Raw genomic sequence first — 15315 nt, 5'->3', positions numbered from 1 at the left:
ATACTAAAATTAAGGAGTGTTTTGGGTTTTTTGTTATTGCACAATAAAAACACAGATTTCAATGAAGAAGGGGAAATGAATTATAACCAGTATGGAGATGCTGTTTCAGGTCAAAGCACAGCTATTATAGTAGGGGTATTACTATAGCTGAAATAATAAAAAACAGAGATTTAAGTATCTAGCTTAAACAGCTTATTAAATACAAGGAGGAAAGTCTGTATCTTTCCTTGGTAAAGACAAATGAAACAGCAAACACGGCTTTACCTAAATTATCTCTCAGATCACTGGCGTCCTGATGAGAGTTGAAGCTGTAATTCTGCACAAGTTTTAGTCTCATACGTGAAAAATTTTCCACGTTTGAAAGTTTCCAGTGAATAGGACGCTGTTTCCTAGGAAAACAAGAATATTCATAAAAACATTTAGAATAAAGTAAAGACCTAAATGAACTGATTACAAAAGAATATATATTCAGAAAAATACTGATCATCGACTTGAACACTGTAAAACATATAAAACTAAAATGCAGTTTATTACTTTTATTTTGTATTGCAGCTCTAATCATCAATCTTTATTTTGTAAACAGTATTTATTTGCACAGATTCAGTAAGGTTGGAAGAGGCATTCAAGATCATCTAGTCCAACCATCAACCTATCACCACCATACCATATTCTCAAGTGCCACATCCAGATGCCTCTCCAACACTTCCAGTGAAGTGTGATTTCCGGGAGTCACCACCTCGCTGGGCAATGTATTCCAATGCCTAACCACACTTCCAGGGAAAGTTTTTTTCCCTAATATCTAATCTGAACCTTCCCTGATGAAACTTAAGGCCATTTTCTCTTGTCCTGACATTTGGGACATGGGCAAAGAGGCTGACCCCCACCTCAACTGCAACCTCCTTTCAGCGAGTTGTAGAGAGCGATGAGGTCCCCCCAGGCCTCCTCCTCTCTGGGCTGAACAGCTCCAGCTCCCTCAGCCGCTCCTCGGAAGACATGTTTTCCAGACCCTTCACCAGTATCACTGCTTTTCTTTGGACACACTTCAGCACCTCAATGTCCTTTTTGAAGTGACGGGCCCAAAACCGGACACAGCACTCGAGGTGTGGCCTCACCAGTGCTGAGGACAGGGGGACAGTCACTGCCCTGGCCCTGCTGGACACATTACTCCTGATACAGGCCAGGATGCCACTGGTCTTGGCCACCTGGGCACACTGCTGGGCTCGTGCTCAGCTGGCTGTCGACCCCAAGATCCTTTCTCTGGTGCTGCTCTCAAGCCACTCTTCCCTCAGGCCTGTAGTGCTGCCTGGGGTTGCTGTAACCCAAGGGGAGGATGTGGCACTTCACATCGTTGAACCTCATGCAGTTGTCCTTTGCCCATTGATCCAGCCTGTCCCTCTCCAGAGTCTTCCTGTCCTCTAGCAGATCGACACTCCCACGTAACTTGGTGTCATCTGTGAACTTATTAATGTGCAGTCAATCCCTTTGTCCAAATCATTGATGAAGAAGTCAAACAGGACCAGCCCTATTTAACAGTATTTTCTACTGAAATACATCAAATTGGTTACAGTTTCAGCTAATGGCAATTAAAATACTTCAAAAAAAACCTTATCCAGAACTAGACCACAATCTAAGACATGCAAAATGTACTTCTAAATTGAAATTAGTTTCATGCATAAAAACTCAAAAGCCTCTATTAACCTATTCACAAGTGTATTCTCTTTTCCTACAGAACTACTGATACAAAGGATCTCTCAAAAAGTTTTTTGAACTGCTTCACCGATAAATAATTTTCATTTGTCACTTGGCAAGAAAATCTAGTATCCAGGTAATCAACTCAGCACGACCCTTCCCACTTTGCATTTGGATAATTAAATGCAGAAAACCTTACAAAAGATCCATTCAGTGTTCACATCTCAAGAATGGTTACCACAGTCAATTTGACCTGGTTCTGACTATTTGAAACAGTTAGTCATGTGAGCAAATTCCTTTTAAGCATCATATACAGTTTAAGAACTTCACTCCTACCTGTCAGACCAAGGACCACGCTCAGAGAACAAGTAAAGCTGGGCTGCTCTCCACTGTCTCAGAGTAGCTGTGTGTTGACTGCTCAGTTGCTTCAGCATACTGTTGTACCGCAGATTCTCCTGTCGAGCCTTTCTGCTGAACGGCTCCACAAAGTGCTCCTGAAAGACCATTGAAAATAAACATAGCACTGAAGTAACACTGACCTTTGAAAAGAGTTTTGTGTCTTCCAAGAATCCTCATAAAACAAGAAAAAACAATAACAGTTTACTTGTTAAAAATTTTGAAATTTTAAGTTAATGTTTATGAGAAAAATTTTTAAAAACTTAGTACTGGAAGAAATAGTGCCAGACTAAATTAAAGATGTGAAGAAAGTATTATCAATGCTGAATCCATGTGAAAGCAGTTTTCATCATCATCAAGTGGTCAGTATGAGAAATCCTACTATAATAGGCAGGATTTTTCCTTAAATTCTAGTATTTCAGAATGTGACCTGTATTTTTCCTGTAGCTACTTGAATAAAACAGACTTACCACAAACTTAGTTATTAAGAAAACAAAGGGAAAACAAGAGTAGTGTAACTTCATTATGGTATTTCCTGTATTACCCAGTTAATTCTAATGCTGAAACTGAGTCTGGACCTTATACAGAATGGTCAGGCAATTTTTCCACACATTAAGTAGGAACTATTCCCTATTTTAAATGTTTTAACTGCATTGAAATAGGGTTAGGAACCAAACAAACAACTGACTCAGCTCATAATGGAGAAGAACAGGTTTCAGTAATTAAAACATAAATCGGAGTAAAAGAAGATGCAGCTTGTAACAGAGAAAAATTCTAGGTTGCTGTACTAAAAGAAAGGCCTATTGTACTGAAATAACTCTGCTTACAGATAAGACTCTCAGAGAAAAATTAAAAAGCATATCCTAGAAGTGCCTATAGTCACACTTCCCATAAAATTCTAAAACAACCAACCTGTCCACAATCACTTGAACTGAATCATCATGGAATTAATTTTCTCCATCTTTTAGAAGGTAACTCTTAAGACAGTTCTTTCAAGAGAACCTTGTGCTCACTCAAAGCCTTACCTGAAATTTAAGCTTACTTTCTCCTCTTTCCCGGTCTCGTTTGTGCATGTTCACCATAAATGCTTCATAACAATCTTTCCAATAAAGTGCCATCTGCTCATTATCATGGCGGAATGAATTCTCTTCATACTGCTTCATATTTGGAATAATCTGGTTCCATCAAAGCAAAACAAAAAGCACAACATGATTTCTGAATGGGTTCCTCTGCTTTCATAAGCAGAGAAACAATACAAAAAGTATCTATTACTTACATATTTGTCAATATAAACTTGCCACTCATCAGAGCTGCAGTATTCTTGAAAGTCCTCGAAGAAAGATGGGCTGCCATTGGTAGGAGGCAATGAAGGCAGATGTAGGTTCATGAAAAGCAATTCATAAATCTTGGAGACCAATGTCCGAACAAGAGGAATCAAAAAGGAGTAAGTTTCTGTCCTCTCTTCAATTGACTTACTCAAAATGCCTTCCAGCTTGCCCAGGAGGTAGCATCCTTCAGGCTGGCTCTCAATTACTTTGGTCTGAAGAAGAGTGTTTAGTTTGGCTGCTGCCATAGCACAGACCTACAAAAACAAACAATAAAAAGTGAACACAATCCTCAAATTAGTAATTTTGGGCACCTTTTTACTGCCACTCGTACCTACATAGTCCCAGCTTCAAACACCTTGCCCTCTACTCCTTTGTCATGCTCTGCAGGTGCACATTGACAGGATGTGGATTAAACTTGCAAATGCTAAGAACCAGCAAAATATCTTCCCTGCAGAAGGTTAAAGGGCTGCTGCCAGCCTGCTCACTGGTATGAGCAGCTCTCCCCACCACAGTTACATCAAACATGCCCTTAAAACTCAGCACTACTTGCAGGAATTCGCAACAAACCTGTAAGTTATCTTGTGCAATGAATCCAAGGAGCAACTGGACTTGCACCTGTGAAAGCCTAATTGCTTCCAGGCCAGCAGAGTACCAAACTGACAGGCTATCCATGAGAGTTACTAGTTCTTCCAAGAGCTATTGCAAAAACAGAAGATTTGCATAGAATTAAAATAAATAAAATACGCTCTAATAAAATAAACAATAACTGCTCCAGCTGGAGACACAATAATTTCAAAGACCTGAAGAAGAGTCTATGTTCAAACTTCTAACTTAACCAAACCCAGAAAATTATCTCAGAACATTGCAGTTAAATCAGTTATTTGAAGAAATTTCTGACTACAAGAATCCTTCTAGCCTACTGTGTTAAGTATCTCCCCTGACTGAAGCCCAGATGAGCATATAGTATGTATGCTTATTGTTTTCTTATAATTTAACTCCAGTAAATGCCATTTCCTTCGAAAAGTTAGAGACTCCACTCTAGGAGCACTCCTTTCTGCCAGTATTTAGATACTAGAAGTGATAGACAGAATGATAGTATTGAAGGTTACAACTTTTTCCTTAGTATTTCAGCCTATATGTGGTACATCCATTATTCAGTTACTGTACCTTTTCTGTCCATAAATTTGAATTAACTAGTCCTTCTGCCTTCAGGAAATCTTGTACAATTAACAAGAGCTTGAAGGCATTTTCAGCGTGTGTAGGGAGAGCTTTTGAATCTCTGTTATCAGTGACTGACCATTCCAACATCTTCTCCAGCAAGCTGCACAGAAAACAAAATCCTAAAGTAAGTATTACATGTTCAAGTGTAAGTGGCTTTAAAAAAATCCAATTAAGTATTTAATTGAATCTGTTAGTCTGCAGTGACATAACTGCCATCTTCTTGATAAGCCAATGAGGTAAAAGAGATTGAGAGGCTCATGAAAACAGCGATACAGTTTTAAAACCTTACAGCCACAGGACACTACTGAAGAGGTAGTGGAACATACTTCTGACAGTATGTGAAGAGAGAAAGAAAAGTACATCTTACTGGGACCCACCCACCCCTTCCCAGCTTCACTCATGTCCTTGACTTTTTCAGTTTTTCATTAAAAGGGATGGTCTGTACACTCACTTGAGTTTTATTTCATCAGAAGGTCGCAACAACTCATTAGACATCCCCAGTTTGGTCAGTGCAGAGAACACCTGCCCTCTCTCAATCCAAGAATCATCATCAGATTTTTCAATACCTTTCCACATTATACACAGTAGGATGTCTGTAAGTAACTGTACGAGTTCATTATCACTCCCCTACAAAAGAAGAGAAATATTTAAAGCCCTTCTAGTGTAGAAAACCTTAAACACATTTCTTGCTCAACACAGGCCCGTGTGCTTGCATGTTCCAACATTGTTTAAAACTCTGCAGTCTAAAGTCCAATTGCTAAATTCATTAAAACACAAATATAAGGGACTGGAGCTTGCTTGTATGTTGTAATACATCCTGCTTTTAGCCACCCTTGATTTTTTTCACAGCAAGTACGCTCCATGCTTTCTCTGGAAGAAAAAGGATGTTTAAATACAGAAGGGGGAGAGCCAGTTCACAGTTTTTTGTTTGTAGTTTCTTGTGTTTGGGGCAGGGGGTGTTGGGTTTATTTCCTGTTTCTTTTAACTTGAAAAGTATCCCAAACTAGACACTCAAAAAAGACATTACAAAAGCAAGTAGCCCTACTCACTACAAAAGAGCCTTATTGTTCACTTTTCCACTGAAAGATGTGAAGAAAAAAAAATAAAAGGGACAATAATTATTCATTAGGGAGATTAAAATAATAAAAAGAAATCGCCAACAGTTGGAGAAATTAGCCACATAGGGAGTGAATTACTTACTCCTTGGTTTTCCAAGAAAGAAAGATCAGCACTGAAGTCCCCATCGTTTGTAACGCCCAGCTCTTGGTCAGGCTGCCCAGAGAACGGTTTTGTGCTCTCTGTAGGTGAGGGTGTGCTGGGCTGGCTATCTGTCATCCGATTCCCAGCATCAGCCAGTTCATAGGAGTCAACACTGGACAGATCTAAACTCAAATGTGAAGGATTACTGTGCCACAATTCTCGGTCCTCCGAGCTAAAAGACATTTCTGCTGTGGATGCATCTTCCAGTGGCATAACAGAGAAATGAGTAGGAACATCCAGGGATTTGTTGTCTTCTAAACTCCACTGATCAAACAGACCATTAACAGAGGCAAAGCTGACAGCTTTGTCTCCCTCTGTCTTGTCAGGTTGATGCTTATGAAGCTCTTCAGCAGGAGGCTTTTTTTCCTCTTCCCTGAAGAAATCCACCCTGTTGTCTTTAAAGCCAATCCGGACCTCTGAGTTTTCTTTCAGGAACAGTCTAACCAAAGTGTCCTGCCAGCCCAGCTGCTGAGAAATCTGCTGTGCTGCATCCACTTGGGAATGTAAAAGGTGCAAAATCTAGGAATAGAAGACATCCCATATCTACACATTAATTTATCTTGCAACTGCATTCATCTAGCTTTTCAATTAAGTCTTTTAAAGTCTTACAACTTTTTTGCTTTTTTTAAAACCTCATAATAAAGAACCAAAATTGGTTAATAATAATCAAACCAGCCACAAAATTTCTTCTCATAAAAACCGCATATTTGAGAAAAAAGAAAAAAATTTCCCATGAGTAAGGGAGAAAAGAAGCCATCAAAGCACACTGGTAAGTCCTCATATTGTCCTGCAACAAATCCCACAAAAGGCAGTTATAAGTAATCTTATTCAACCATTGGGCTACTAAAAATAAAAATCTGGAATTGTAAATATGCTTTATTAGGGACCATTAAATAGACACAATTAAGAAACTGCAGTATTAATAGCTTATTGATAGTGTACACTACAGTTTCACTTTTTTCACTTTGTAAAACCTTAACAGACACTAAAGTGCCTCACAGTTACATTCAATACTGCTAATTGCAGTGATACAAGCCAGAGGGAGCTCACTTTAGGAAAAGGTCACTTCTTCTTCCCCATCTCTTCCCTGCAACCACAACTACTTTTTTGATATGTAGTATACTCCACCAAAATAACATATCAAGAATATAAACAAAAAAACCCCCTTTGATTATGGTCTTAAGCATCCTTTGAGCAAACTCAGTAATTTAAGGGGCCTACTACCTCAAACCTGTAGAAAATACAAGCTGCTTGAGAACCATAATACAGGCTTCACTTTCTGTTTTGGTCTTTAAGATGCTTGAATACAGAAAATTCAACAGTAAGTGACAGATGGGCTTAATTTTTAGCATAATTGCTGAAGAAAACAGTAGTAACAAATGCCACTATTATTTTTTAAAGAAATAATTTAGCTATCACGCTGTGCAGTTTATAGGCTTAAAGGAAAGTATTCCAGTTCTAAAGAAGACAACTAACCTTTCTACAGATAACCACTCTCATGTTTATATCTGATCTGTGAGCCAGATATACTATAGCTATGAGGTCTTTATAATTCACAGCTGGATCTGTAGGGGAGAAAGAAAAAACACCATAAACAACATCATAAAAGAGAATGTAACAGCTAAATATTCAAAACTGCCTTGCAAGTCCTGTCTACATCCAGGGACAGTAAAAAGAACAAACTTCAAGAAACCAAGACAACGTTAGCTATGACTAACGGGAACTTTGAATAAAAGAGCTCTACAAGTAACAGCTCTGGTTTTCCTGAACAAAAAAACAGGTATGTTTGCCTCTGAGCAGCAAAAGTGTACCAATGTTAGACACAACACTTGCCAATTACCTGCATATAGAACTTGGTTAAGAAGGCTTTTAATAAGAGAAACAGTAACTGATGATTCATTCAGAAGGAGCCCCAGGCCAGAGTATCCCACTTCTCTGAGTCTCATACGGTGCTTGCTACGTTCATAAACCTTGGTACATTTCAGCATCTCTTCCAGAATCTGAGAGGAAAAAACCAGACACAAAATGCAAAATAAACATCTAGGCCACTTATACCTTTGTATGATGTAAAATGCTTGTCCACAGTTTTTAAAGTTTATTTTGTAGGTTATCTCAAACAATATAGACTTTTTTTTTAAAGATCTCAATGCTTTACTTCAGAAGAACATGAATTCCTTTGTGACAATACCATAGCTAACATACTAGAAGAAATAAGGAAAAATCCCTAACACTTGGATGATTAGTATCTTTGTAATTACATCCACTTCTGTAGTCAGACCATTGAAAAACACAAATCTATGTTCAACTGATTAATTTAAGAACTTATCATTCAATTTGTTACCTTGAACACAAGTTCTTTAAGCCTGTCAGAGTATCTTTGATGCAATAACAGAGCATAAAGAATATCAGCATTTCCTGGTTCAAAAAGCAATAAAAAAAGCTGGTCTGGAGTTGGACTGGAATGAAGTAGGCTGAAGAGAACATCCAAAATTCCGCAGAGCTACAAAATTAAGACAACTAAATTAATCCACAGTTAATTCAGACTTCATGCTCTGTTTTAGGAAAATTTTCTTGGCTTTTAAGTTTTACCCTTTGCTGGTTAATAAAATATAAATTTTGTTGTTCAACACTACTGCATTTAAACAATTTTTAATACATGTTTTCTCTATATAAAGCCCTTTACTAAACAGTAAATAGAACTACAAAGCAAGTTCAAGATCTGTTGATGTCTACAAAACAGCAATTATATCATTACCCCTCCTGATCAGGCAAAAGGTCAATTCATTTGGTTTTGTAAACTAAGACAACTTTTCTAACAGTATATCCTACCTCACCTATATCTACACAGAACCACACAATTAACACTTTGATTGGGGACTTTTTCTTCTTTGTTCCCCATTCTTATAACCACACAAGACAAGATTTCTGAACGCCAAGAAGCAAACCCAAAACTTGTGCATGTATGGCTCAGCTTCACAAAGGAGGATTTGGGCAGGGCTCTCCCCATGTGGGTGTGCCCTTCCAGCCTGTGCAGTGGATGTTTTAGGTGAGGCACAGCGTGTGCAGAACTGGCCCCACCATTTAAGTCCTGAGGTCCATCTGCCACAGCCAAGTGAGCTTGGACAGTGACAGTGAAGTCCTCAGGACTGGAACCTGCAGCCCCCAGTATTCCCAGGAGGTTTCCCATCCAAGTACTAACCAGGCCTGACCCTGCTTGGCTTCCGAGATCTGACGGGATTGGGCATCAGGGTGGCATTTAACTGCCTTCCCAAAACATGTACAGTTTAAACTATTACTTTATGCTATGTTGGATACCTGCTCCTCGTCACTGGTGGCAGCAATGTATCCTACAATGCTCTGTATTTCTTCATGTGTTCCACCTTTGCTCAGGAAATATTTGATCAGTCCATACAGGGATGTCCGTATTGTTCTCAGGTCATCAGGAGTCAAATCACTGTCTTTACAACCACTCCTATATACCAACAGACCAGAAAGGCAACCTCAAGAAGTTCTCCATGACTCATTAGTAGCAATTTGATTGTGATAGTTTTGTGATTTTTCATCTACCCAGGCACCATGCGTGAGTTTTCACTTTTTACTGAAGACAAGCAACTGAATGAGCAGATCAGATTTAGCAAGTCCCTAAAAGCCTTGAAATGTAGACTTGTACTGATCTGAATATAGGTCAGGATTTCAGGTTCTTCCCTCCCACTCTCTGAAGGAAAAAGCAAAGCCTCTAGCCAATATTCCTCAAGGACATGACTATATTCATAAGCTGATATAAATCATCAATACTGAAAGCTAAAATTTAAAATTTCTAAAGAAGTCCTACTTCAAATTCTACAAGTATATAAAAGAACTTAAAATGATAAACACCCTCCCTTTTTATAACGGCAACAATCTATGAATTAATTTGCCTTGTTGAAAATAAGCCCTACAATTTTGTAATTTTAATGACTTAACAAGCACTTTAAGTGTCATTGACATAAATTTCATATAATCTTAACTTAAAAATTCAACTCAAGGAAAAGCAGCAAGTCAAATGGGGGAAAAAATAATGCAATTTTGTAAATTAAATCAACCACTAAAAGCCAATCTGCAGTTTCATTTCATCATTTTCTCGCTAGGATGATGGGGACAAAAACCTGCAACCACATACAATAAATAAGGGCAAGTCAGAAGTAGCAAAACTCATACCCATAATAAATTCTGAGTGTGTCTAGAAGGAACTGCACGCCATACTTCTTTCTGAAGAGTCTTCTACTGTCTTTGATGATTGTAGAAAGATATTGTATATGTCCTACGATAGAAAGTTTTCTTTTAGAACCTAGATAAAGATTTGTATCTAGTGAAGAGGACTGTCTTCACACAGTTGCCCAAGGCCAAGAGCTCACCAATTCTGAAGGGGAAATCACCACTGTTCCAGATACTGAAGTCAAAAAGTAAGTGTTGATACATCTGTTGCAAAAGCTGCATGTTCTTTTCTACTGAGACTTGTTCTATCAACAACTGTACAGCCATCAGTACATTCACATCCATTAAGACGCTTGGCACCTTGCAACAAAACAACAGGTGTTAACGCTCAAAATATTGAATGTCCTAATAAGATTTTGATTTAAAAAAAATGAAGCTTAAATTTCTTTTATTTTCTACAGCAATGTCTGCTTCCATTAAAGCAATACAAGAAACATAAAATTAGTCTACTTTGAATAACCATACAATGCAGTATCTATTTCAAAAAAAGCAGCAGAAGAAAAAAAGATAGAACACTATTTCACTTTGCACATTAAGACCAAGTTCTCATACCTTTTGTTCTTTCAGAAACACACAAAAGAAAAGCACTTGCTAAGGAAGCCTTTGAAGACTTTCATATCCTCACTACATTTCAAAGTAATCAGGAGCTCATCCAGAACATCCACTACTAAAGGATGTTTCTCAAGTTTGCTCACCTTCTGTAACAAGGCTCCAAGGGTGGCAACTCCATGGGAGTGAATGAGATTTTCTTGATTAACATGATGTCTCTGAATAAAATGTTTTATCATCAAGATGAAAGTTGCAACTATGTTCTTCTCCAGACGTGCTTCTGCAAAACAGAACAACAGCAGCAGAAGTCTTATGGTTTATCATTGGATCACTGATTAAAGTAGAGGGGAAAAGTAAAATCAGCTGTTTATATTCCTCACTATTTCCTGAAATTCTCAACTCCTTTTCTGTTTGTTCCTTAGCTGTGGATTGTCTTTAGATTTTCCTGTGCAGAATCATGGTTACTCCATGCCTCTCCAGAACAAACTCATCCCAGTCCTGATTTCAGTTGCTTCATCCATGGTTGCAGGTTACAAACTTCTTTGTTACAGTTTTTTACATATGCTGAAGTTATTTTCCCTTTGTAGTTGCAAACTGACACTTTCTAGTCATGGTATGCAAAGAAATTAGAGACAGAAAAAAAGATCTATTTTTTAACTTCACTGTATCATTTTTGAAACAACAACAAAAAAAAGGTATTTTCCCTTGCAAGGTCTGAGTTTCCCATGGTTTCCATTAAAGTCAAAGTTAATTCTTAATATTAGCCAAGTTTTAAAAAGATCTATTCTTAATGCTTCCTTTCAATTTCTTTTAATTTTAATATTAAAATTGGGCTGTGTATGGAAGAGGTATGAGCCTGAGCATCTTATTAAGAAAATAAAAGTCTAATTAAAGGCTAAACAGTACTGCTCTGATGGTGCTGTGCCCATGTGTCTGTGTGACCCAGCACTCACATTGTAGGAAAGCTTCTCCTACTGATATTACCAGGTTTTACATCACACATTATTTCTCAAAATAATCAGAAGAGGAATTAAAAAAACTATATACCTTTCCAGTAATATAATACTAAATCTTGAAAAGAAAAACAATGCTATTAAATATAGTTATACTTGAAATATGTTATCATATTATTTTTTACATAGTGCTGAATTCTGGTATTCAGTACACTTGTCCAAACATCTAGGAACAGAAAAAGCCCTTGAGCTTTACAAAAGCACTTCGGAAAATCCAGCATGTAATAAACAGCTTTCTATCATTCACAGAAATCAAATCAAGCTTAAAAATCATTTCAGTTTAACTGCACTTTCTCACCTGATGCCTTTGTCGATGACAACACCACCCAATCTCCCTCTACAGGAGTTACAAGTTCTGGAGGAGGTGGGTCCCCTTCAGACTTCTCAGGCATCTGTCCACCAACAAAGCTGATCTGCTCCAGCAATGGAAACAACACATTTATTCCACCAATACAGTTGATCATATCCTAAATCAAGAGAAGGAGAAGGAAAAATATCACCATAAATAAAATTTCCTAAACTACATTACAAAAATTTACTCCAAAACCAGGAAACCTTATGTAGTCACAAATCATCAGAATGTCTCTCAGGACACTTTGAAACTAGTTTGAAACACTATTTAACAACAGAGTTGCCCAAGTTTTAACCATCACAATTACACACGGACCTCCCTATCAGTTCTTGTTTTGAAAGTTCATTTTTACATCTCCTTCCTTCTTCCCCCATATAAACACGGGGAAACTGAAGGATACAAATCTTAGAACCAATCTTCTGTTAAATATATTTGAAAAACAGCAAGAACGTATCTTTTAGATTTCTAAGTTACTTGCAGGAAGCAGTAAGACTCAGATACCTGCTTTAATCATATTCCTCAAAGATTTCAACTTCAAGCAGTTAAAACAAAAAATTAATTTTGTTTTTTAAAGTAACTTTACACATACATCAATTCTAAGCCCCTCCTTAAAATTCAAGTCTCCTAAGTGCCCTTCCTCCCCCCCCTCCTCCTCAGAAGCAGGTATAGCATGAGACTGTCCCTGGGGGTGTTCAGGCAAAGACTGGACATGGCACTTTTTGGTTTTTGGTCATAGGTTGGACCTCAGATGTTTTTTCCAAGCTAACTGATTCTGTGATTCAAACAGTGCTTCTTGTCATAAGGTAGAATACATTCAAATCACAAGATTTCTAGAAATGATTCACCACTATTTCAATTCAAAATGAGGGTCTCAGCAAGCTAGTCAGAGACACATACTCATTCAATCCCAGCTTAGTCCAACAAAAACTGTTGCAGAGTAAAGTTTTAAAAGCCAAAATCCCCTGATGTTATGTAAGCCAGTCTGTTAACATAGGAGGGACATCACTTTCCCTTCCCAGTCAGAAATGCTGGGGACAAGTGGAGAAAAATCACCTCTTTCTTCCCCATTGTTTTCTACTTTTTCAGTTGTAGCTCTGCTCCATGCGTCTTTATTATGCCCCTTTCGAGTCTATATTTATAAAGATGAGGTTAAACAAACTGAACAGTGAAATTAAGAGGATGCTTTTAAATCTGCAAAATTTATCTCATGGATGAAGATTTCTGTTTGTTGTGCAAAACAAAAGGCACCACAAACCTGCAGCTTTTGGAAAAAGAAATCAAAGTTGCAAGCCAGAATAGTGCTGTCCCAAACCACAGGACTGCAGTAACGGTAGCTCTTTCTAAGCTACACCTATCTCCTCCCAAGCTCCTGATCCCCTCTTGTGGTTTTTCCTGTCTAGTCCTCCTCAAGAAGATGCTAAACTCCATGATGCTTGTTAAGGAATGTTTCCCCTAAAATTGTACTCACAATGAGCTTTCCCATAAAACTAGAGATACAAACACTTCTCATCCCCCCTTCTTCCCATTACTGGCTGAAGGGAACAAATTGCAATATTTTGAAACTACTTATATCATAGAAAAATTAACTACCAACTGTCTGAATTTTCTTAACATTAGTCTCCACAAGTGACTTTGGAGATAAGCACAGTGCATATGTACACTTGAGCTTCAAGAGTATTTCCTTATTAATTAGTTTGCTAGCACAGTTGATTGTTCAAGGTTCTTATAAAAAAAGGCAGCTCATATTTATTTGCTCATACATTATTCCTCAAGACAAAAAAAATGCAGTATTCTACTGACAAGTCATAAGTGTTAACCCTACTATCTTAATCTAATTCAGAGTTTAAGACAAGAAAACCCTTGCAGAACTCCCTAGAGATAACAACATGTTTTCAATACACTACATGCACTCAACATGATTATGAAGAATAGTCAGCTACCACAAAACATCTTCCTATGCTATGCCAGTGGCCCTTGCAAACTGTCAGTACATACTACTCCAGCTACAGCATTAGGCCATTAATTCTCACTATAAAACATGCTGTATCTGCTAAATATAATTTGCATTATGTTAATAACTTCCAGCATTCCAAAAGTTAAGTGAACACACACACACCCTGTCATGTTTACATGGGGCTCTGCTTGTTCAGAATGCAATTACCTTGATGTCCCAGTTTACTACTTTGTTTCCAGTTAGTCTTCCATGTAAAAGATTTGCAGACAGGTCAAGACAAATTGGGCTTCTGCAGGCCTGTTAAACAAATGAAGCACCTACAGTATCATTCAGGAAACAAGTTACAGATTCTTGAACTTAAAACATTTTGGAATGATGCCTAATATGTTCAGGAAGTTAGTGCCTCTGTGTTGGTAATACAGCATTTAAACAATGTGAAACCCATAGAACATCACATACATCATCTTAGACTTGACATTCACTGTTATGTACAAGATAATTCTTCACAAAAATAGAACATGAACAAAACATATTAAGTCTGCACAAGACTACAGTTTAAGAAAGCTCTCAGTGCTCCTTATCGTGCCACAATAACCACAGCGAAAGATGGCACACTCACCCGCTCTATGACACAGCAGTACAAAAAAAAAAGGATGACCATCTAGAACATTTTCTGAAAGTAATCCATGCTGTGAAATCAAAGAGAACTTATTCCCTGTTTCATACCTTTGGTGTATAATGAAGCAGCACCTTACTGGGGAGATCTGCTACTTCAGCCTCTTGAGACTTCCATGGAGTTAAACAGTTTGGACCTATAAAAATTACATATACAATTATACATTTATAACATACACATTTAAGATATGGATATTACTGTTGCCCTTTACAAATTTTATACTACTACACTTTGTTGAAACAATGAATAGGACAGTCTAAACCACACCTATTGAGACATGCTTTGAAGTAGTCTCTAATGAATGACCCAAATCATTCTTTTCATGGGGACTGCTTAAAAAGAAATATATTCTTCATGAAAAGCTCAACCTCACAAAGAAAAACAGGGGGTTTTATATATTTAAACAGCTCTAATGTTTGTCTTTTCCATTACCTATCTCATATTTGTCACTAATCTCTGTCATCAAGCCTGAATGCTCAGAAAATGAGCAACCTTCAAGATAGTTTTGTTTAGCAATACAAAATATTTCCTTTAAATAACAGAAAAGCTTTAAAGCTAATCTCTAACCACCTCATGTCAATATGGAACTTAATACCTTAACACTGTGAATATGTGTACAACAT

General features: G+C 37.6%; 1 protein-coding gene across 5 annotated transcripts in view; it reads right to left on the bottom strand.

The window, feature by feature from the left end:
* The window catches only part of NBEAL1 (neurobeachin like 1), a 79677-nt gene that overhangs the window by 22199 nt on the left and 42163 nt on the right, over positions 1–15315 (bottom strand). For all 5 annotated transcript variants that reach the window (XM_071562446.1, XM_071562447.1, XM_071562448.1 and 2 more), the window contains 18 exons: positions 14743–14828; positions 14224–14313; positions 12009–12177; positions 10844–10977; positions 10289–10448; positions 10092–10194; positions 9210–9366; positions 8236–8394; positions 7735–7894; positions 7371–7459; positions 5835–6413; positions 5086–5261; positions 4581–4734; positions 3981–4109; positions 3362–3667; positions 3111–3260; positions 2026–2183; positions 265–389 (listed from right to left, as the gene is read on the bottom strand). In XM_071562446.1, coding sequence (XP_071418547.1) covers positions 265–389; positions 2026–2183; positions 3111–3260; positions 3362–3667; positions 3981–4109; positions 4581–4734; positions 5086–5261; positions 5835–6413; positions 7371–7459; positions 7735–7894; positions 8236–8394; positions 9210–9366; positions 10092–10194; positions 10289–10448; positions 10844–10977; positions 12009–12177; positions 14224–14313; positions 14743–14828 — 3084 coding nt within the window. The remainder of the gene's footprint in view (positions 1–264; positions 390–2025; positions 2184–3110; positions 3261–3361; positions 3668–3980; positions 4110–4580; positions 4735–5085; positions 5262–5834; positions 6414–7370; positions 7460–7734; positions 7895–8235; positions 8395–9209; positions 9367–10091; positions 10195–10288; positions 10449–10843; positions 10978–12008; positions 12178–14223; positions 14314–14742; positions 14829–15315) is intronic.

The sequence above is a fragment of the Pithys albifrons genome, chromosome 8, assembly GCF_047495875.1.
Source record: "Pithys albifrons albifrons isolate INPA30051 chromosome 8, PitAlb_v1, whole genome shotgun sequence".
NCBI classification, from domain to species: Eukaryota; Metazoa; Chordata; class Aves; order Passeriformes; family Thamnophilidae; genus Pithys; species Pithys albifrons.
Note: the sequence above shows the minus strand (reverse complement) of the source record. Positions and strands in the feature narration are given on the sequence as shown.